General features: G+C 35.2%; 2 protein-coding genes across 4 annotated transcripts in view; both read right to left on the bottom strand.

Moving 5' to 3' along the window:
* The window catches only part of LOC139145809 (uncharacterized), a 46,136-nt gene extending 24,222 nt beyond the window's left edge, over window positions 1-21,914 (bottom strand). The window contains exons 1-12 of one of the 2 annotated variants that reach the window (XM_070717196.1): window positions 21,853-21,894; window positions 21,581-21,685; window positions 16,025-16,795; window positions 10,584-10,670; window positions 9,645-9,754; window positions 9,074-9,193; window positions 7,460-7,536; window positions 6,502-6,639; window positions 5,842-5,921; window positions 4,715-4,880; window positions 2,126-2,332; window positions 1,617-1,778 (exon numbers count right to left, since the gene is read on the bottom strand). In XM_070717196.1, the coding sequence (XP_070573297.1) occupies window positions 1,617-1,778; window positions 2,126-2,332; window positions 4,715-4,880; window positions 5,842-5,921; window positions 6,502-6,639; window positions 7,460-7,536; window positions 9,074-9,193; window positions 9,645-9,754; window positions 10,584-10,670; window positions 16,025-16,433 (1,556 nt within the window). In that variant the 5' untranslated portion in view covers window positions 16,434-16,795; window positions 21,581-21,685; window positions 21,853-21,894. Of the gene's footprint in view, window positions 1-1,616; window positions 1,779-2,125; window positions 2,333-4,714; window positions 4,881-5,841; window positions 5,922-6,501; window positions 6,640-7,459; window positions 7,537-9,073; window positions 9,194-9,644; window positions 9,755-10,583; window positions 10,671-16,024; window positions 16,796-21,580; window positions 21,686-21,852 lie in introns of both variants that reach the window. The other variant, XM_070717195.1, reaches the window with a different exon arrangement.
* Window positions 21,915-23,412: 1,498 nt separating this feature from the next.
* The window catches only part of LOC139145807 (uncharacterized), a 36,365-nt gene continuing 34,848 nt past the window's right edge, over window positions 23,413-24,929 (bottom strand). For both annotated transcript variants that reach the window (XM_070717191.1, XM_070717193.1), the window contains exon 28: window positions 23,413-24,902. In XM_070717191.1, the coding sequence (XP_070573292.1) occupies window positions 24,681-24,902 (222 nt within the window). In that variant the 3' untranslated portion in view covers window positions 23,413-24,680. The remainder of the gene's footprint in view (window positions 24,903-24,929) is intronic.

The following is a 24,929-nucleotide window of genomic DNA, read 5'->3' as shown; positions in this document are numbered from 1 at the left end:
ATCAAGACGGTGTACCAAACATGAAAATAACTGTTGTTTTGCTAACCATTTGGCAAAATTCAGTTTATGAATGTAAAATATCACCAAAATTTGACCACAAAACAAGGTCTTTTATGGCACTAATAAATGATTCACTGTGTACTTATAGTCTTGTAAACACTGCTTTGTTTCAAAATGTGATGGGCACCATTTTACAAGTCCCCTGTTGAAGTTCTTATCTACTTATGCTGTCAGCTGTAACTAAAATAAAGTTGATAGCAATCATTTTCAGGTTAACTGAAGATGCTGGGAGGATAAAATGTTCGGTGGATATACTTTGTCATGCGGCTCTACCAAACAGTTTATATCATAATTTTTTACAAGGTTTTAGCAAAGTTGTTAGCTTTATGTTAACAATGGGTGTCTCTGGGTCACAAGAAATATGAAATTTGGTATCATCAGTTCCCATCATCAAATGAAGTTTCTGTTACATTCTGTGATTTGGCAAATGGATGGTGAAAACCCAGCAACAATAATATGATTTACTGCAACATGACACATGATAAACTAGGCTTGGTTCTGAACACAATGAATAGGTATATGTAACAGGTCTCTATGCAGTCCAGGTCATTTCCAAAATTGGTGACTCGATATGATAATGCATTCCAACTATAAGCCAATCATCGACCAGATAATGTCATTAATAAAGTTGAGGTCATGCCAGGGTAACAAATCCCCCGCCAAGAGTGATCAGCAGTTTTAGACCACTTATTAAGCCTCTGTCATATGAAGTTCAACAAATTTTGACTGTCAATATGATCTACGTGTTCTGCAGAAGATCATAACCACCAACGAGTCTGATAAGTGGAAAAATAGTCGAGATATTTACAATTTATTTCTACCGCCAGTTTATCTATTTCTCTCAAGTACCAAGAATCATTGTGTAGATGTTTGCCATCTCTATTAGAAATACTGTTTTCAAGGTTATTTGTGTAGGTACACATATGGCATTTTGCAAGAAGTAAGAGCAATATCAGAGCTTTAAAATGATACCTAAGTTGCGATTGTCCGACGCGGACTAAAAATGCTACATTATTTCGAAAATGTGTGTTTACAGAGTGGCCACACAACTGTTCGAGATAATGACAGAATTCGGCACAATTAATGGTTATTTCACAAATGACATCTGTATTTCCATGAAATGTGCAACGCCAAATGTTTTGACAAAACCCCTCTTTCACAACTTACAATATATTTGACATGGATCCACGATACTACACGAAAAAGTTATGCGAATGGTGCAGTGGAGGAGTTCATAGCAAGATAGAGCTCAACACACTATGGCGTATGTAACCATGGACGCATGTGGAGGTTGCCAGGAAATACAATTTTAGTGATGGCACGCTTGCCGCTGATTGCCGCTGACTGGCTAATGATAAGGAGAAAATATTATGGTATAGCGTCACCAATTTCGGAAATGACCTGGACTGCTATGAGTGCATATTTATATCAACGTACTTCACTAAAATTTCATAATGTTTATGTCAACTTATTTGTTGTATACACACAGATTTTATAGTGTTTACGTCAACTTACTTTGTATATACCTATATTTCAAAATGTTTTTGTCAACTTACTTTGTTGTATAGACCCAGATTTCATAATGGTTGATAAGTACATAGACACTGTTGTGTTCTCTACTGTAGGTAACACTGAGTAGTTGTTCCAAAGGTGAGATTGGTGGTGGAGGTAACACAGTTGATAGGTTCTTTCTTTCTTTCTTTGATAGAAACCTTATACTGAAAATGGGAGTATATAGAAGTTAGTGGTATGAGAGATTACAAAGTGTAGGTTGCCGAGTAGAGGGCAGTATTGTTGTTGTTTATCTATACATTGAACTACCAGTACACATGCTTGCTGAAGCACAGTAAGAAGAAATGACACCCTGCATTTATGAACTTGGCATTTCTTACAGGCTGAACATTATTCTGCATCTCTAATCAGGTATATCTGTTTGAGAGAGCTTTTGTCTTAAATAATTCAGAAATTAGTTATGGTTATCTGGAGCTGATATTGTATGTAGTACAGCAGACAACTGCTACATGTTTCATATCTGTAAACAAAGAAATACAAAACTGATTGATACCTGCTATCATCACCAACTGCCATGACTCTACTGGTCTTGTTTTCTCCATGAACAACTTTGAGTTGTTTTGTTTTGCATCGAGCCAAAGCCCAGAATGTGGTAAGTGTGTTGAGTGACCAGACATTCAGATTTCGACGTGTTGATGTCCACAACAAACGTTCCCCTGTCAGTCCCATCCACTCCACTCCTTCTGTAGCCACTTGGATTCTATCAGCATAGAAAGTGATACATCGTGGAATCTATTTACTTATAACATGAACTCTACAACTGTATGTTTATCTTTGACATGGAATGAAAATCTATAAGTGTACTGTGCAATTAATTTCAAAAAGCCATTACTACAAAGCTATCTAACATGGCTAGAGACAGGTTATACTGATGCCATCTTACATAAACTTGACAACATTTGACGTATGAGAAACCAAACCATGGACTGCCTTTCGCCTAAGTCTATTGAGAAGATAACTGTCACAGATTCACTTATATGTAGATCTAACATTTCATCAATATGTCTGCCATGGTACACATAGCAATAATTCCAGTTGATCAACTACACTGATATGCTATCATGGCTACAAATTATTCATCTCATATTACATTATACATCATCAGAATGTCATTAAAAACACTTGAAGTCATCTTGAGATTTAAACACAGCCAAGAAGTCTTCTTTCTACCTTTACAAATTATACACTTTTGATTTCATGATAATCGGGACAATCTGTGCTCTCGCTGTCGCTCGTAACGCTCGTAAATTACGAACAAAAATGAAAATTTACGAAAAAAATGAATGCCCGATCGGCCATTTACGAACAATTTTGTTATTTTTGAAGCCTGATTTTCGGTCAAGATTGTGAATTCCGGGGAAACACTGTCATATCTCGTCTTTCAAAACCTACGCTGCCCCTATCATCGGCGCATCGACACATTGTGATAGCTAGCTTTGGACTTCGACCTGTGATAACAGGAGCATGCGCGAAAAGGTTTCAAGATCCCCGGTCTTGTACTCTCATAGTGGTGTGTCATGCATTACCATCCCATTACGGTAGTTTGAGACACCCAAACACTCACATGCTGTCAACTTTCCGAATGGATGGTTGAAGCCGATCGAGGGAAGCGGGCAGTTACAAATGCTTTTAGATAATTCATAGTATCCTCAGCTGGAAAGAAAGTTTGGTAAAAAAACGGCAACTGATGTGAAAAAAATACGAAACAATGAAACCGCCGAGCTAGAAGAGATCAAGAACAGTCAGCCTGAAAGATATATAGTCGAACTACAGCAGAACTGCAGTCCGGACCGCGCATGGTTGAACGATGTACTGCAAAGTGTTTGTCTGTGCATGGAGGTGGAAGCGAGCCGGAAATCTTAGATGTCATAGATTTGTCATTTGACGATCTGCAAATTGAATTTTTCAGTCAGCTTGCCAATTTTAATAGGTTTCCTTCAAAACATTTTACAAGAAACTGTCTCAGCAAATGTTATGAATACTGATAGTTTTCTATGATCCAGAGAAAATGCTGTGCACAGTCCCATGACCAAAGAGTTTATCCAGACAAAAAAAAAATGACGATCATCTGCAGCGTTTTAAAAGTGTAACTGTCTCTAAGAAAACATTAGCAGGATCACCAGTCTCAGTTTGCGTACTTAAATTTGATAGAGATGAGACAAAATTTGTGCAGACTGCCAAATGTTCTGATCAGTGGTCGTTTTAAAAGAATTTTAGAGATGAACATGGCATAATGACTGCAGCTATAGAGGCACCATCTAGTACCTATGGATGACATACATACTTTCAAAGTAACAGAGCTTTCCAAATATGAAAAACAGGGGACAGATTTTCTAGCATCTAAAACTTGTGCAAACACTGATAATATTTGATAATATTAATGACCGCTTCATATATTAACATATATAATCATCAACCACTGACTACACACACAAAGGGAGTTATGATTTGTGTCACAATATACTTGAAAATGTTATGTTGTGTAATAAAGATCGAGTAATTGAATAACATTCATTGGCCGGTTGACCAAAATTACACACTTTATTGAGACAAGGAAGAAATTTCAATGTTACAAGCATTCATGACCCATGATGTACTGTGTTATTCACTGGATCTTTTGAAAATGCATATCAAAGTATGAGTGTTCATTGTCAAAAAACTAAAAGGGATTTTTCATTTTCCTTTGTCTATAACGAAATCATTCATCATTTCTATCCCCTTAAAATCATTTATTGAGTACCAGAAGTGCTTGTTGAAAATTGGCAGGCTCAGAATAACACAATTTGTGCTTACTAATATTTTTTGAACCCAATTCGTAAATTTACTAACATTTCGAAAGGCCAGGGAGAGCACAGACAATATAACTTTCAGTCTGATATATTATTAGTTCTACTTGTAAATATAGAATGAATTCTTGCGTTTGCTTGCACCTTAGCCGAATCAATAATATTTATGATTTTACTGAATGTTGTCCTCAAAATACAAGCAGCTTCATCAGATTTCACTATGCCATGGTTTTCATTTTCTAGCTAAACTAGATACTTACACATAGAGACATTCCATGATGTAGCTAGATACTTACACATAGAGACATTCCATGATGTCAAGTGACCAGAGTCTAACTGTACCATCCAATGAACAAGTCAATACCAAGGCAGAACTTTCTGGATGTAGTAAGAGATTTGTGATAGGTTTTGCATGGCCACGGAATGTTGTCACCAAGCCACCAGTCAAACTCCATACTTTGACTATATAAATGAAAATAACATACGGTGTAAAGAAAGATAAACAACAAATACTAGTAGTCAATACCTTTTATTATATCATACCAGTATATTCACCATATAGCACGGTTGGCACATGTGCAAGCTCTCGGCAAGAGCAAAAATCCACTTTTTTTGACGTTCCATGCCAAAATTTCAATATACTGTTATAATATGATAGCAATAAAGCACACCAAGACCAGTTCACTTCAAAATTTCATGGTATACTGTCGCTGGGTGTGCTTTATTGCTTAAAAAGGCGCCCTTCTCAATCCAGGTTCTCGCATTAGCGAATGTGTCAACAGCCCATTAACAGTTTGTCATTCTATTGTTTTCCATTGAAAATTTCATCAAATAACTAATATTTATATTAGATAAATCTGATAATTGACTGACGGGTATAGGACAAAATTGGTATGACACTCTGTTCTTTTAACAACTTAGGCCATCAACTATAAGGCCTTGTTCTGATATCAGTAAGGAACAATCTGGATATCTCAATTTTTAATTACTTAATACAGGTGCACAGCTTAAGTGTTATAAAATTGACTGTTTATATGTTCAACATAATGATTGGATTTAGAATAAATATTGCTGTGGCTTGTTTCCAATTGGTACATATGTACATATTTCAAAATGAAGCAGTTCATTTTCTGAGCATGGGCAATGCACAAGAGACTGCAGCAATGTCACCACACTAATACATCAACTTCTGTTATCATTTGTTAAGGCACAGATGACACAGGATGTCTTGTTCAACACAACATCTTTGAGAACTTGTACTTTTGAACTTTTAACTCTGAATGTTGTCTGATTGTAAACAATATCTAAAACTGTTCACTGAATACTTCATTTGAAATGTAATCATATTATGGTAAAATCATGGATGAGTTGTACTCTAATCAACTGTTATATCTGTTCAAAGACATTCAGACATTTGACTTACCTTCAGCATCAGCTGATGAGGTTACCAGTAATCTTGCTTTCAGTGAATACCTACACCCTGTTATTGTCATTCTGTGAGCTCTGCAAACAAAATGAACAGAATTATGTATATCGGTTAGTTATCTTATGAGCTTACATGGTATACATGCAGTAATGTTTTGATGAACTAAAATTATGATACAGATATTACTTTATTATCTTTTCTGCATTGAAGAGGAAAAGGTGATGCCTTTGAATGTTATTTTGCATACTTAAGTTTGTATCATGAGGGAGGTCACTGAGTATTTTGGAACATGTTGAAAGACTGGTAAAAACAAATACAAGTTCAACCAAGCTATTAAACGGGAAGTTGCAGAACCATGGGCACACAGTAGGGGGATTACTGACGATGCAGCCGTTTGCATACACTAGGTCAGTTTTGGAATTCTCATAGCATGGCTTTGACCGTATGAGAAATTTGAATAATCATGATGGGCACTTTCGTGACTTATGCAAAAGGGGTCAAATGGTCGTACAGAGTTTGAAACTTATGTGTTCTCCAACAAAAAGCAGAACATTTTTTAGTTTATTTTCGACTCAAGTTCAGTCGCTATATATTCACAGACATCGTATGCAAGATTCAATGACAATGGACTTTGTAAGATTTATAAGTTAAACTTACTTTTCAAGTTTGAAGAGTAATTTTCCTTCCATATCATAGCAGTGTACACTGGTTTCTGAACAGCAATACAAATGTTGTAAATGTTGATCCAATTCAACTTTCTTCACCCAGCTACCACCAACATCTGTCAGTTCTTTCCTGTTGAAACCAATACAAACAGAATTAGTGATTCAAATTTACGCAACTCTTTGAGCAAATTAGATGTCCAATACAATGTGTGGATAAACTAGAGCTGACATGTGACCCACCGAAGTACATAAAGTTCACCAGTTACCCACATGAGAATTTACTGTTTCATTGTTATACATGTGTTGATCAGAAATAACACAAGAAGGCTGAGAAACAGTATCTAGCAAAAGCTAATATACCTAAGAAGACTTAAAAAGAGAATGAAACTGCAGATGATCACTGAAGTAATTGAAATTGTTCATTGTTGATATGAAGCTACAGTTACTTAACATGTCAATGCATGAACATCAGTTTTTTAACAATTTTTATAGACAAATAAAAAGATACAATAATCAAGAAATGAACTTATTATTCTTGATGATTAGTTGCTACATTATTGCAGATACTACACAGGCTTATATTTCTTTATGACTCTGTGAAGAAAATACACCAGAATGTCACAGAGTTATTTATGCTTATTTTACTCCTTTCAACATCGTGGTTTAGTCTGAACACATTGTTATCAATGGTGATTGTTGATCTGTTTACAGGGTATTGGAGTGGGCAGGTCAAAATGTGAAAAGTTTTGGTGTTCATGGTCTAAAGCATTTCAGAGTTTTCTCTTAACAATTGGTACTTTTTTCAGACTGATATGAAGTCAGTATTACATATCAGAGACAAGGTCATTGTTAAATAGTCAAAAGTATGCAGAATAGCTAAACTCAAAATACTAGTTTATCTCATGGATTATTAATCAAAGAAAATGTAAATTATATTTTGTCAGACTTACTTAAGGAATAGAGCATAATTAGCCATGGGCTTAATTTCTTTCCACACTCTATCAGCAACCTGTCGGAACTCCCAGATCTGTTGAAAAATCATGTAAAAAAACCATTTATCAGATACTTGAAAACTTCTACAAATACACATTTCTCAAACTAACAAATGTGATATTTACAATGTAGCACCTACATGTATAACTCTTTTTGGAATGAAGTTTGCTAGACAGTGACATCAGCAAACATGATGTACTGTACTATGGTTCATAGAGAGTAGAATCTTGAAATAATTACAGCTTATATTCAAGTATCATCTGTTCCTGTATCATATCATAAGTGCCATTTGTGCCATGTCAGACCTGAGAAAGAGTGGAGTGTTTGATAAAGTTCACATCTCATTTCTCATCAACTCATACCAAGAATTCTAAAAGTAGTGCAATACTAAACTAAGGAGCTTCAATTTTTTCTGCTATGTACACTAGTGTGATAATATTAATGTAAATATGTATCATTGATAAAACTATACTATCTCACTTCTGAAGTGACAGCACAATGTGCATATTACTTCCACTTTTTACCATAAACATTCAGGTGTAAGCAAGTCCAGTGGTCCCAGGTCAAGAACCACCAATTCTTTTACACAGGACCTATTGGTTTTGTTGTTGTGGAAATAAATAACAAAACTCTGACTGAGAACAGAAAGCAGGACTACCAAACACATTGTAGGATCACTAGATTTATTTTGATTATTGGTCCTTGGACGATCAGTGTCAGAACAGATTTGCTGACACTAAACAATACAAAAACTACAGTCACTAAAATCAACTCATACAGGAAGAAAGCCTTTTCATCTATCCAATATGATATTATAACATTTATTTATCCAAACTATTCCTTTTATTGATATCTAGAATATAATGGCATGGTGGCTATTTTGTTTGTTTACATCAAAATACCTATCATTGAAAAGGGTGCACTGTACACACACCACTCAGTGCAACATATACCATACTTTGTGGCCCCTCTGCTTTTAGCTGGAGCTTGTATTAAAATTTATGAGGACTTCATGTAACTACCAAACACAAAAACAATGTAGGATTATACACACTATTGCAGTAATCAGCCGCCTACAATATCTTAGTTCTTAAAAGCCCTTCAAATTTCAAAGTTGGTAAAATTTTGGACAAAGAGCAGTGTAGCCATTTTGTAACTTTTTTAGTTTGTAAATTGCAAGTGTTCTGATGATATTAAATGTGGATATCTGGACGTTTACTGTACAATATATCTGCTGATATTTTGTAATAAATGTCACCACAATACAGCATTATGGGCACAAGTGTATCTGAAATAACAAGCCTTTGAGATTGGAATATGAACAATCATACATGTATCTTCTCATATCTACCATAATTCATGGTAGATATGGTACATATGAGAAGTTGAAAATATGGTCACCGTGAGTGTATACTTCATTTGTTGATTTATAAACTGTCATTTTATAAGTTGCAAAATGTCAAGTGCAGTGGTAGACATCAGTCAACAGAACATTCACAGTCATACAAAATAAAATTAGATTTGCAAGCAACAACATGTGAAAATGTGGAGCTTAAGGTTTGTTTTCTGACCTTTGTTCCTTTAACTCCTCCAGTAATGAGTTCATCTCTGACAGGATTGAAAAGCAGAAACATGACAGAGCTCAGACCAGAGCTGACAGAACATGTTTCGTCAAAGTTCCTATTTAAAACCTGGAGGGAAAAAACAATCATCATAAATTTGTGCTGTAGTTGTATACTCAATAAAATTGTATAGCTCCTGAATCACTGCCATCTTGGCAAGATGCCTTCAATTTGTGTAAATGTAACCAAAATGAGATTCATTCTAAATAACAGAGACCTTTGCTTGTATCTACATCTGGGTGTGGTTTGACTTTACAATATCATAAATAATATAATTTTGCAATAAAATTTGAACATAGAATGATTGATGTGTGGCTATGATAGTGGATCAGAACTTGCATTTGAACATTTTTTAATTAAAACAGTTATGACCCAAAGTTTGAGCAAAATTTATCGTTGTGAATAGATCAAAATAACTCTAATTCATACAACAAGCAATAACACCTTGTATCAAATTAGCTGCTATTATTGAATAATTACTCATGTGACTGTTAATGTAGTACATGTATAGCTGACTTACCCTGAGAGAAAAATCCTTTCCCAGACAAAAGTAAACATTGTATTTTCTTGCATAGACAACTTTCCGTAGAAGTCTGTTTTGGTATTTTGGAAAACTCATTGGCCTGCTCACTGTAAAAATGGAAAGTATGCATGGGGTGAAAATTACCATGATTTCAGATGACAATGCAATGAACAGGGTAAACTTAAAAACCAATCAATAAAGACATGAACATGTATGTAGATTTCATCATGGATTCTACATCTATTTCAGCTTTATTTATACAATAATGTGCCCTCTCCCAGACCATAATGGATGAAAGCAAACAACATAAGGATGGAATCTCCATGAGTGTACAAATCCAAAAACATAGTGTTACAAGTAATTTCTGAAAGTAAATACATATAATTATATCATTTTGATCAATTCTAGATGTACACACATTATAAAAGTAATACATATTAGCAGGAAATCCCATTACAGAGCTCACTGGGAGTTGAAACAGGGTAACATGAAATAATTTTTTGTTGTCAGAGAAAACTTTGTCCCTCAAAAAAAGACAGCTCAACAATTCCTTGCCTGTCCATTATAAATCAGAGATTGACTAAAATGAATCTTACAAATAACAGTCAAAACAGAACAACTTGTATCATGCTGATGTCTACCTGGTATCAGCAGGAATATTATACCCAGATACTGTATGCTGCTTTTGATCAAAAGTTGTCAGTTATTCCTGGGACCATTACATTTGCAATTCAAAATTAATGATCAAGATCTTCACTATCTACATTGGTTAACCATTTCAAAATACTTGAAAAAAATGCACGTTCAGAGCAGTCTATGCATTTCATATGATATCTTTTATTGCATTTTACCTATATTAGATATTGTAACATTTTTTTTTTCATTGTAAAAAGTTTCTGAAAAAGCATGAAGTCTGACAGTATACAGCAATCTTACCAGTATTATCAAGTCCATCCTTATTCCATGTACAAATGCCCCTGGTATCTAAAAAGATAAACTCCCTTGTCCTTGGATTGAAGGTCACTGGGAAAAAGAATAAAATTATTTTTACAATGATGTGGACATCATAAAACATAGACAAATGAGCAATGATATCATAGAGACAGCTTGTACACAAAACCTACCAGTTACCATGTAATGTGTGTGTAACAAGTGTACTGTGAGTGGTAATCATTATGTTTAGACATAGGCCGACTCCCTCCACCAATGGAGGGATTGTGGTTTACATCATATTCATGATTCAAAATAATATTTAGTGCACATTACAGACATTAAACGGGAAAGTCGCTAGTAACTTATGATTTTTGTTATTTTGTTTTTAATGTCAACCAGTTTCGTTCTACTCCCCAAAGTATATTGAGATACATGGTAATTAGCTTGTCCATTCAGCTGGTAATGTGTAGACTGCATTTTTGTTGACAAGTGAATTCTGGTCTGGATTAGAATCCAAATGTAAAAGCTTCAAAGAACACAAACAAAATCAAGAATTTGCCCCATGGTGCCTAGCCCCCATAGGAAGTTAACAATAAATGATACATACATGTAGGTGTTGTCTTGACAAGCTAAATAGTAGATGTTTCAACATGCTTTAGGGAGTAAACCAAGAACTTGCAATTGACAAACAAAACAAAAGTAGTGAAAAAAAACATTACAAGTTACCGCTACTGGCATGGCCCCTAACCACAATGGCCAATGATGACTGGCTTGACCTGTACTAAACTTTTTTGCACACCATAATTCTAACATGATACTGATGCATACATACGTGGTATAAGTCACATGTAAATACAATAGCTTTCGCTGGATACAATTCATAAACTATTGCATTACATCTAACATACTTCAAACATTTCTGTACCTTGTGTTAAGATTTATTCAAGTTACACAATATTACCACCATACTGCATGTTCTAGATGACATGTCATTTCCAATCAAGGCCCTGGTATAAAAATTTATTTTCAATGCTTTGTGCATCAATAAATAATTTATTATATACATGACCATCTCTTCAGTAATTTGATCCAATAATGGCATATGACCTGAGCATGACATGTACAATAACACATATAGATGAAGAAGGACTGTATGAAAACACAAAATGTGAGATAACTTGATCAGAGATGAACATGCTCAATAAAAAATTAGCAAATAGCAAATTGAGAAAATTATGAATCATATAAGTTATGTTTCAATGTAGATGTATCAATAAAATCTAAGAAGTAATATTAAAAATAGTGACAACATCACTGTTCGCTCCCATATAGTTATCAAAACAAGTCAACAATTGTATGAAACATGGACATACATATACAGACAGACTGACATACACAGACTGGCACAGAGTGATGACATTGACCCAAAGTGTGCCTTGGCCCATGGAGAGTGATAAAGATATAACAAACAGCTGAATGTAATGATAAAATAGTTAAGTATAGGCCTATACAGGCACTGAGGTGAATATGTTACAGCAATTTGAATAGTTCCTTTTCCTTTTCTACTTCTGTGATAATATTTAAGACAATCAATCTGCAAGGCAGTTTATGTATTGACAAATATGTTATCTTTTAAAGGACACAGTAAACTGTTCTTGATTTTTCATTTACAATATTTGACATAGACTGAAATACATGACATGCAACCAATGCTTACACTTTGCCTATACACCAGATACATGGAGAAATTTCAACATACAATCATCAACTCAGAAACCCTACAGGAAAAAGTAAACATTGTTTTCTTCCAGAACAGCTGGTACATCCACATCTGGAATAACTTACAAACTTAACCTATTACACAAGGATGATGACACAAGAGATAAAGTTAAACTGTGATGAACTTGACTATTCCTTTCAAATCCTTACCTAACTTGACATCTTAAACTAAAATACACTGCATGATTAATTGCGCTCACAAATACATCGGGGATGGACCATTTGATAAGGGATGGCGTCTGGAAGATCGATGAGACCTGTACATTATCTTTTTTATCCGATCCATTGTACATTCTTTTTTCCAACTCTCTCACCTTTTCTTTTGTCAAACCTTCTCTAGCTGAATTTTTTTTTATTGGCATTTGTTAGGAATTTTTTCAAAATCTGCCAGGATATTTTTGCCGCATTTCAACACCAAATACAGTTTACCATATCAAATGCTTACTAAATCACCACATTATTTATATACTCTTAGTTCCAGTAGGTATAAAATTACCAAAAAAAATCTTAAAAATACAAAATGAAAGATATCCCAGTAAAACTTAAAGTTTCGCAAAGTTGCCCCAAAAATTCAAAATTCCGGATTTCACACTTAATTTCAATATATCTTATTAACAAAAACCCTAAGGACCGGTTTACTAAATATCAAAGCAATCAGACTGGTAAATTTGAGAAACAAATTTTTTGACCAAAAATGAGAAAAATTGCCCCCAAAATACAAAATTGCAGATTTCATCCTAATTTTAAATATATCTAATCAACATAAACCCTAGGAACCTGTACACTAGATATCAAAGCTACCAGATCAGAAGTTTTTGGAGAAAAATTTTTGACCAAAAAAGGCAAAAATTGCCCCCAAATAAAAAAAAATTGCCAGTTTCAACATACCTTCAATACATTATATTGAGATTAATCTTAGATACCTGTATACCAAATACATGTATCAAAGCTATCAAATCAGCAGTTTTTGGATTAAAAAATTTTTTATCAAAAATTGGAAAATTGCCCAAAATTACAAATATGACAATATCAATACAATTTGTACAAGCATGACTGAAGTCATTCTGAGGAACATGAATATTAAGTTTCATAGCATCTAGACGAGCGATTTCAGAAAACAAGATTTTTTGACTAAAAAAGGAAAAAATACCCTAAAAATACAAACATGCAAATTTCATCCCAATTTTCGCAACATAATTTAGAATACCTAAAGAAATCTGCATACCAAGTTTCAACCAAATCTGACCAATGCTTACTGAGTTTTAGCCATTTGTAGGATTTTTCCTTTTCCCCCCTCATTTGCATATTTTTGGCACTGACATGTTCATTTGAACAAATTCACATCTCCACCCCTAGGTGCACCTGTACACCAAATACTAGGACAGTAGGTGCTACGGTTTAGGAGTTTTTGATTCGGACGGACTAACAGACATACATACATACTTACATACATACACACAGACGCCATTTTTCCACCTTTTACGAATACCTCCCATTTGCATATATACATATGCATATATGGGAGCGTAAAAATAAAAGAAAAACAATTTCATATCAATTTTATACCTTGTATATTCATGGTTACAGAATTGTTTATGGTAGTTAAATTTAAGCAGGTAAAAAAAGAAAAACAAAGATACCAGATAAATCACATGGTGGAGTCTTGGACGAGTTCAAAAAATGGAATTTTCAGGACTACTGGTAAATATTGTAGTACTAAAAATTCTTGTTGCAGTTGACTGATTCATTACCTAATTCAAATAAAGACGGCAGTTAGACTCTACTCCAAATGTTTCAATAATTGTGCCATGTGAGAAGTTGTATATATGACTTTGCAGAGTAAAATAAGACAAGTGGTTGATTATCCAATGTCTACTCAGCTCTATTTACAAACCTTATTTAAGAATGTAAATATGATTATCATACACCTGCTGCCGTAACCTATGGGAGTTTGACCGTCCAATAACTTTCCATATTTTGTATAGTACACGGAAGTCCCAAATACGGGAGACACGCGACGCGCCTGTTTGACCTTTGATCTAGCGATTATCGGATGTAAACAAACTATTTTACGGTGAGTTATAGACATAATAGAAACTTCCACCAAATGTATTCGTAGTATAAGGTTTAAAACACGCTAAACACAAACTGAGTCTAAATGCAATTGATTTTTATTTTAAAAAACTAATTAAATCGAAAACATTCAGCGAAGTTTGCTTGTACTGCACTGAAAATTAATTGGCTTCATGCCAACGCAAGGGACTTGTAAGCTTACTACGGAGCAGTCAGATTGCGCGTTCCACTCATATCGCGTGTGCCGCATCCCTCAAAATTTACCATAGAATTAGTTTATACGGACAATTAATGGGTGGCGGTGTATAATAATAGGGTTATACACAAAATACGGCCCTGTATGGACTCGGGCTCAGTGAGTGACATATTGGACTCGCCTTCGGCTCGTCCAATACGTCACTCACTGAGCCCTCGTCCATACAGGCCCGTATTTTGTGAATAAAAATATGAGTATTGTATAATATGAATAAGTGGTAATGGCTGTTTTACTTTACATAGAAAGAAACAAACATTGGTCATCTGTAGGGAAGATAGGATTGTTTATCATCTGCAGGGAACATACCATTGCCTACTGCTATTGACCATGCACAGGTACACGTATTCAGAGATGACAATTCAAGGTAGGACACATTGTTTGGATGATGTAAAGTCAAACAATACCTATCATTGGTGATTTACATCAGACAGCTTGAAGAGACTATAGATACACTTTGAAAATCTTCCGTAGTAGCAGCAATAAAGACACATTCACATGTTCTGTGCCAACAACTATTGATTTTGAAATCTTATCTTAAGTAGACAAATAAAATCTTATTGTTTTGATCAATTGTGAAAGTTATATCAATTGTGAAAGTTACCCCAAAACTATCAACTTTTATATTTTCCTGTGGCCATGGCTGGAAAGTTTCCAGGTGCATAGTGACAGCAAAGAAACAGGATGCAGAAAAACAGTTCATGAAAACATTAGCTTTGACAGATTTTCATGGAAAACTATTCCAATCAATTCTCTGGCAGTGTTTGGTAAACATTAGAGATAAAAATGTCCCCTCCACAACATGCTGACATGGAACAATACATGTTGGCTGTTTCTCAGTACGTGAGTCAATTCCTTTTTTACTAGTTCACCCCGATTCCATGTCAGCAGGTTCAGACTCACTCACAGATAGCGATAGGGTTGGACCAAACCATGGTTGTGAAAGGATTAAGCAGCAGTTTTGTTTTGAACACTGGTACACAATAGTGCACATATACATACAAGGTACTTAGTGTACAATATCTTCTAGGTAAACTGATGCAAAATACTAAATACCTGCAAAATTATTCTCGCCTCATATACCACTTTAGTCATGTATTTAACAAAGCACTCTTTTCAAACTTTGTCATGAACGTGACTATAAATACAATGTAATCATTTCCTTTACTAAGATTTGCAAAAGGGTCTTTGTGATACTCCCTAGAACAACAACAACAACAGCAACAAATAAGGGATATCTTGCATCTAACCTTATGACAAAAAGAGTGCAAGATGCTCAAGAAGTTATTACTCATATTAATATAGAACACTAAAACAGATAAATACGGAAGTTACTTACCATCCACCAAATCTGTCAACATTTTATTATGTTCGTAATAGCCTCTCGGTTGAAATCCATAGACTATCTGGTTAAAATCAACATTTTCCTTGCTATCTTTCCCTGGTGGTTTAGTCTCAGTAGGGAACTCATCTCTGGCTTCTTCATTTGCCAATCTTTCATCATCTGGGTTTTCCTGAAACTCATTCTCCCCATGTCTATGCTCATCTTCATCATGCTCACTTTGATCAGTGTTCACATTTTCTTTTTCATTTAACAGATTCTTGCTATCATCCTTTGCCCTGACTGACATTTTACCATCAATAGAGTCCTGTATGTTCTGATTTTCCATGTCACCGTCCTTGGTTTTCATTTTATCTTCATTTTCACCACTGTCATCAAAAGCCCCATCAACTTTATCAGCATCCATGACTGTTGTTTACAGTTGCAATCTGCTATGGTATGCTTTGGCACTGGCCAGTCTGTGTCAGATATTGACTTTCTCACACATTACAAGAAGAAACAATAGTCACAAAGGTCTGGTCTATTGACAAGAATTTCCCAATTGTTGTAAACTTCAATAATCTTCATTGATTTCTAAGATTTACCTCTTGGCGTTGCTTCCCGTAAAGTTCACAGCGAAGAACAACATGTTATGTGCGACTAGTTTTATGACTGCTGCCACTGTGGTTGCCATTATTGCATGAAGAAATGTACTTTCTTTCAATTATCTTACGACTGGTCCAGGCATTTTTCATGTCACTGAAAAAAATAGAAGACTGTGTCACACACCTATGGAAAAAAAAAGATAACAAAACGTTATCGATCATGTTAACGAAGTTTTCAGATATTACAATGTGTCCTAAGGAGTGATAATGAAAAGAGAACTTTGCCAATCATGGCACAAAATCAAACCAATAATGTTCAACAAGAAACTTGTCAAGCAAGTGACATATTATGATGGAAACTGAGGCAATCAAGTAAGGGACAGACCATTAGATCTTGGGAGGTGGGGGTGGTCACAATCAGATTGTGAATATTTTTTTTAATTGTAAATTTTTGAAATTTATTTTTCCAAGTGAATCATGATGTGCTAATTTTTTTTTTCAAAGTAAACTGTCAGATTTATCACTTTTTTGCGTTCTGATTTTATTTTTTATTTTGCAAACTTGTCTGAAGATTTTTTCCTAAGCTTTTGATTTGAAATTTTTTTTTTCTGTTTTTGATCACCCCCTCCCAAGATCTAATGGTCCATCCCTAAAAAGCTTTGTTGTTGTTACATCAATACTGACTGAGGTATTCACTATATAAATTTCAACATATTCAGCCCAGTACACTGATCAATCAAGCAGGTAGACCATGATCACACACACAAAACTATGCTGACTTTGAAACTTTAAAACTTTCTGTAACCTTTAAATTCACAACAATTATGTGCATGTTGCTTTCTAATGTTGGGATATTTCTGCACGCATCTGTGATTTTTTCCAAACTTTATTGTTCAACTGATGAATTGCGGTATCTTGTGTGAATGAACTGACCTATAAATATTAATACATGTACCCTACATGTATGTATGAATTCACTGCTAGCAGAGTGAAAGAAGGTGGTGAATTTTAAATTAAATGTACTGATGTCACTTTCCACTTTGTTTTGTATCTTTCACAGAATACCTGGCAATGTAATATTGATGGCAATAAAATTTTGACGTAGTTCTCAGGACATTCCAAACTACAACAAATTTGAATCACAACACAAGTGAAAATTGGAGTATAACCACTCACAAGTAATGCACAGTGTATAACCAGACCAGAGTACTGTTGGCTTTCTGAGAAAGACAATGTTGAACTTTTATCGTCAAGAAAAAGTAGATTTTACTTTAAATTATTAGAAGTGAAAAACAACTCTTTGGAATTTAGTAACATGCCATAAATAACTGTAATTTCAAGAATCTTTCCAAAAATCCCTGATGAGACAAACAACAAGTTCTTCAGATTTTTTGTCTTGACAGGGGAAGGAAGTGTCAGGGTTCTTCTATTCTGTGGATGCAAAATGACATTTCTCTCTGAGTACACTGACTTTGAATGGTGGATGTTCAGGTCAGCTTGCCATTTAGACATACTACCTGCTTTGAATACACCTGATATGTACCTGGTGTTTATACATGTAAGGTTTGAGAAAGATAAATGGAATTCAATCTGCATACACTTAGAACAATACTTGTAGTGGCCACCAACCAGCTTTGCACGTGAGTTAGAGAGGGAAAACACAGTATGTGGGTTTTGCAGCAAGAAATTAAAAGTGGCTTCCATCTCTGTCAATGTTGTCACTATTTTCTTATGCTATTATAACAACTTCATGAATTGTCTTCCCTGAGCTGATGTCACTATTATTAATTCAGTAGTTAATGCTGATAATATATCGAAACTTTATCTGAATTTGACAACTGGTGAGTGTGCATTGAACAGCCACTTATCAGCTATAATTCAGTTCAATAAAGCTGTTCAGAATCAACACTCACCACTCGTCATATATTCAACACATTGAACTACAGTCCAGGCAACTCAAAATGCAATTGCATGCTGTTAGTACCAAGCTTCAATAGTTGAATGGGACTGTACCTAGTACTGCATAATTATTGAATATTTTCAACATGGTAATATTTCACTAACTGACAATTCTTTATGACCTAATAAACATCTCAGACAAGTTATGCATATAATTTTTCTCTGTGCATTTCCCACTTGGACCAACTATTCTAGCCTTTGTGACTTTTGGCTTGACTCTTTTTAGATATTTCACCCAAACCATAGACTCTATGGTTTATTGCCAAACCTATCCCAAGGCTTATCTGTAACACCTTCATAGGCCATTGCTGACAATACCTGTGAAAGACAGTTGTAGCATATATACTTGTGTAAAGAAGGAACTTAGTCTCTATGATATTTTGTCACAATGTACAGATGACATTGGTAAATTAAAATAAATATCTCTCTGAGCACAATTCTGCTTACTGGTCAACTATTACATACTGTCTCAATGAAGTTTTTTTAAGTGTACTTAAAAATGCAGAATTAAATATCTATAAATATACAGTCTTTTATAAACACAGCACACTATGAAGTATTGACGAGCCATACTCAATGAACACTTATTTACCTAATGCTTGCAATTGACACTTTATTTGCTTGGCATTGTCAACACAGCAATCCATTTTGTTACTTGGATATTTTCAAATTCAGTTTGGTTTGCGCCCTCACTGCAGGTACATTCCAAGTTGCATGGTAACTAAACCCTCACTTTATTCTTTAAATGCATTTCTAATTTTACAATGACTCTGCACTGAATAGTGGAGTCTTTCATGGTAGCAACCGTGACATCCTTCACTGACATTGTTTTCAACAACTCTGTAAGTTGATCTTAATGTATTCAATGTGGCTGGAAATCACTCCATCCACTAACAACATGTATGCACCACTTATTTTGCTTCAACTGTATATAGATCAAGTTACTTAAGTGACTGGCTGTTGTAGGATCCTGGTGTATTTTACACCAGTTCAGATTAAATTATGTCCTTCAATTTCTGATTAGGCACTCTCTATTCAAGCATTTTGTACACAATCACTGGTAACCATTCTCCTTTGTAAAACTCTCTTATTAATTATTTTAATGTTAATTGCTATCAATTGCAATAGCAATGATAAACCTTGTTTCTAATACTGTATCTATAATTTACTTGTAAATGAATATTAGGGTTGGGGCAACCTTGTGTGTGTTAACTTTTTGAGCGCCAAAATCAATTTTTGTCGCCGTTATAAAGTATACCTAGTCAATTTTTTTCAGATTTTTGCCAAAATTTAGATTAAAAACTGTACCCAACAAAGCGCGATGTCCATTTGGTCCAAAATTATCAAAAAAATTACAGAAAAATTCTTAATAATTGGTAAACTGTTGCACTAAAATTTGTGTGGGAAAAATTTACAGCACTCAGAGGGTTAAGTGTACAATCATTTTCATTTAACTTTACATGTCTCATTTTATTGTTGCCAAATTTTCCAGTGTCAATTTACCCATGGAGGTAGCAGAGATGATTTACCAAACAACTGTTACATGTAACAGAATCTTTGACCTGTAAAATCGTTCGTTCAGGTTTGGTATAGCATTGTGGATCACAACTTCGCCGCATGGACACTAAAGAAATGTTATATAAATTTATCCATGTAATATTATTATCACAGAGCACATTATATTGAGCATTCCCAGGGGTTCAGTTGGAATGGCCATTCCTACCTCCGTTTGTCTGCCCACAGTCCCTCGTGGGCTATTCAGCTCTGGGACTATTCGCCCTATAGACGAGTTTACACAAGCGAGAAACAATGAAAGTCTGGAAACAGAATGGCTATAAAAACCACGCCATGTCACATTCCGTGTCCTATTTCACTGTGAAAATTAGCAAGTTCATCTATCATGTAACCGTCGATCGTTCCCTATCATTCTCAAAATGCATACCTGGTACTTAATTTTCTTTCAAAAACGCTTGTTTCGTGTGATTTTCGGCCGAATTCGACGGACACATCGTCAAACATAAGCGTGAGCAACATTCCGGTAACCTCTTGGGTACCTCCACTTTACTGACGTTGGCACCGCCTATCCATGAGGGATGACTGGAATGTTGCTCACGCTAATGTTTTGGCGAGGTGTCTCTCGAACTTGGCCGAAAATCACACGGAATGAGCATTTTGTAAGCAGATGAAGTATCAGGTATGAATTTTCGTGTGATTTTCGGCCGAGTTCAGAAGACACCTCGCCAAAACATAAGGCATGAACAACCTTCCAGTCACCCCTCATGGGTACGCGGCGCTAAACGTCAGTAAAGTGGAGGTGCCCAACGTCCACTGTGAGGTGACCGGAATGTTGCTCACGCTTATGTTTTAGCGATGTGTGCGTCAAATTCGGCCGAAAATCACACGAAACGTGCATTTATGAAGCAAATTAAGTACCAGGTATGAATTTTGAGAATGATAGGGAACGGTCGACAGTTAAATGATAGATGAACTTGCTAATTTTCACAGTGAAATCGGACACGGAATGTGACATGGCGTGGTTTTTATAGCCATTCTGTTTCCAGACTTGGGTTGTTTCTCGCTTCTGTACACTCGTCTATGGGGCGAATAGTCCCAGAGCTGAATAGTCCACGAGGGACTGTGGTCTGCCCCTCCACCACAGGAAGATCGTATTGTATTGACTTGTTCCAGAAAAGACACTCGGCAAACTTGAGCGCTCTACATGTGTTCTGTGCATACACATCACATTGTGATTCACAACCCTGCATTCTTCGACCACTACAACATAATAAGAGTATGACACTTGGGAACTGATTTCATAGACCCGTGATCCATGGTTCTCCCACCACATGCACCACCCAATTGAACGCAGAAACCCCAACAAGAATTTTGGCGAGAATTTTGAACCCTATCGCCAACGGCCACTCATATAAAGAAATCGAAACATTTCTTTCGGAGATTCATATTTTGGCAGAGAATTATATTAACCCTACTAGGTATATAAACAACTTACTTCTATAATACCATGGCAACGAACCTCATTCAACTGCGAGACAAGACCTGGACACAAACAGGCAGCGGAGTGCACGACACGGTGCTCATTGGTACAGATCCAGTTCTGGCATGCGATAGCAAACTTCGTGAATTGTGTGACATTTTGTTATATTTGAGGGAAAGTTAACCGACAATAAACGCTTATCCACGCTGACTATTAATATGTCTAACATGGCAGTACATTCTATTTGAAGAAACGTTACATTTCTTGAGATTTCAAAGCTAACTTACCAGTAATCGGTTATTGTTCCCACTCAACTTTGTGTACACTTGTTGCTGGCCGAGCGTTGAGGTCGCATACATTATGCAAATTTTGACCCCTATTTAGCTGCTTGTATCGCATAGCATTATGGGGCGACCGCAGTGCAGTTGAGTACGACCGTCAAAGAGCACGGCTCAGATGGACCAGACGTTATTAATATTAATGAGGTTTCCCCCACAGTTTTATCTATCAGTTCCTCTCATTTTCTTCATGCTTTGACTGATCTGAGGAAATAAAAAAATGATTATATAACCTAACCTAGCCTCTTGGCTCTTTATAGCTGCAGTACAGTAGCTCGAGGTTTTGCCGTTCAACCCAAATACCCAGGCAAAACCTCGAGCTACTATACTGCAGCTAGGCTCTTTATTTATTTTACACCCCATTACAAGGACATTTATCTCTCATATACACATCTTGTAATTAAATTAGTGAACACAACTAATTATGCTAATCCGTTGACTTATCGGAGATTTTATGGGTTGGTGAACAATCCGAAAGATAGAGATGTACATGAAAAAGGAATCTTTTACATGTAGTAGTTACTTTTCTATCTTTCGCAGTGTTGACCAACCCATAAAATCCCTGATTATTAGTTGTGTTGACTAATTAATTCTTCCATGTCATTCTTTGATTTTGTTAGCATTTTAGTTAAATATGTTAACATTTTATTTCATTCTTTTGTGAATGAAAGAATGAAAAGCGCTATCAACCACAGTGGTGCCTGTGATACAGACAGTATACTGTCAGTGCAAAGACTTTCACCTGCTCAAACCATTGATCTAGTGATAACTTCTGGGACTAAGATAAGGTTGAGATGTTACCCTATGCCTTGTGTCAAACTGTTGTAAGATCTACTTCAATCACATCACTGGCAAGACAAAATTTTTGTTCAAGAGCACCACTGTGTGCCTCCGTGGAGCTACAAAAGGATGTATGTGCCTCTACCTGCCTGAGAACACGTCTTTGACGATGAATATGAGGACTAAACCTGCCTTCACACATCTCGCACCTTGCGACATTATTTATGAATCAAAAATAAGGGGAACTCACAAACAATAAGGGAGATGGGTAAGGGGTAAACCATTTGATATCTGGGAGGGGACATTTTTTTGTTATGATGGCATATTTTAAAGGCCTTTTTGGCGATCCCTGGAATCGCCTTTGTTCTAGTCTGTAAGAGGATTACGGAGGTGTGATAGCCTTTTGTTTTCCATCGAAATTGTAATCTTGTGGGTAAATTTTCTGATGAGGCAATCTGGCACCAATGCAGGCCTTTAAGCATTTTCTAATGACTTGGAGGTAATAGACTAGACATACAGTGATGGTAATCTGACATAAAAACATCCACCATTGCATACATATTTAAATTAAGATGCATAATACATTATTGAAATTAAAATGACACTATACTTGGAGGAATGTAAACACACAGTAATTAATAGACAAAGGGAAGGACACCCAAGTAACACAGTAATAAACAACTTGGCCAACATAAATATCTTTAAAAACGACAACAACACGACTGCCAATTTGAATTTACAAGGCTGATTCTTCTTCACTTTATTTCTCAATTTAATAAAGTATTCAACATTGTGGTTTAACATTGCTATTTAAAGTTACAAACAAATTACAAAGTCTACATCATAGTGTAGAAAGACAGAACAGTTAATCATTCACCGTCAATTAGTCAAAATTTTTTACATGTTTACAGATATGTACATCAGCCATCTTTACAAAATATGTACTGTACATCATAAAAGAAATGAAATCCTATCTACATATAAACAAGTTTCTGAATATGTACATTTATACCAGTTTTGAATCAAGAAGTACAAGACAAGATAAAAAAAGTGATTTCACTTATTTACATCTATCTACAAAGGAAAAGTTGCTTTGTTTAGAATACTCATACAGAGTTTTTAAAAAATATATATGCATTGTACATAAATACCTCATATCAACAACATGGCGCCAAATGCAAATGCATCACTATACATGTGTTACATTGTGTAAATATCTTGAAAATAATCAACATTATCATTGAAGTACAATCCTTTCAAAATGAAAAGTGTAAACATCATTTGACAAGAATTTCTTGATCAATTTCTAGTGATTTAATAAATAAAAGACATGAGTAAGATATGAATTATTTGGCAATATTTTTCTGTTTGTAGTCTGTTGTAAAAGCCTAAGTGGTTTTCACTCTTTAAACTATCATATCAAATATTGCCCAATTTCTCAGACTGTGAATTATGACCTGCATTTCTTGTCATTGAAATCTGGTGTATTTAGAAAATTCTAAAAGCTTAAGATTTAACAGTGGAAAATCTTATGGTAAAATCCCATAAAAACTGACCAAGATTTCATACAATGTTACATGTTACAGTACATATGATGATGAAATCAATTTAAACTACACAGTTTGCAGTAAAAACAAAAAGATACAATGATTAGGAGTGAGACATTTGAAAACAAGTAACACGGTAGTCTCCATTGATCTGTCAAGTAACAGTCACTTTTCTACATGTCTTTGCATTATGTCTGAATATAAAATAAAAGAACCACTTACAAAGCTCACTCTCATGATAGATGTTATCTTCATAAATGGAGTTGCATACTGTAACAGTTTTAGTTAAGTAATTGAAGTATGTGGTATTCTATCTTTATTTGTATTCACAGGATACAACCACAGAAACTTACAAGTTTTGAAGTCACAGTACATCACTGTATAAAGTTCATCTTGCCTCTGTATAAAAAGACATCTTTCCTGGACATCTTTGGCCTTTGAAGTAATATCTCAAAAATCAAGTGGTTCACTTGAGAGGGAGATTTGGTCTTCCAGAACAACTGGTCTGTATGAAGGTTGACGACTGGATTCCAACGCTACTCTTTCATAAACTTCACTTTGAATAGCAGTAACAAGGTTTTGAATGTCAGGACATGCAAGATAGACATCATATGCAGTGGCATGGCGTAAAGGTTCCATCAATTGGTTAATCTCTTCCAATACAGAAATGGTCTGAGAAATAAAAACAAAATTTTGAAC

This window comes from Ptychodera flava, chromosome 12 (genome assembly GCF_041260155.1).
Source record: "Ptychodera flava strain L36383 chromosome 12, AS_Pfla_20210202, whole genome shotgun sequence".
Classification (NCBI taxonomy): domain Eukaryota; kingdom Metazoa; phylum Hemichordata; class Enteropneusta; family Ptychoderidae; genus Ptychodera; species Ptychodera flava.
The sequence above is the reverse complement of the archived record's forward strand: the minus strand, read 5'-3'. Positions and strand labels throughout refer to the sequence as shown.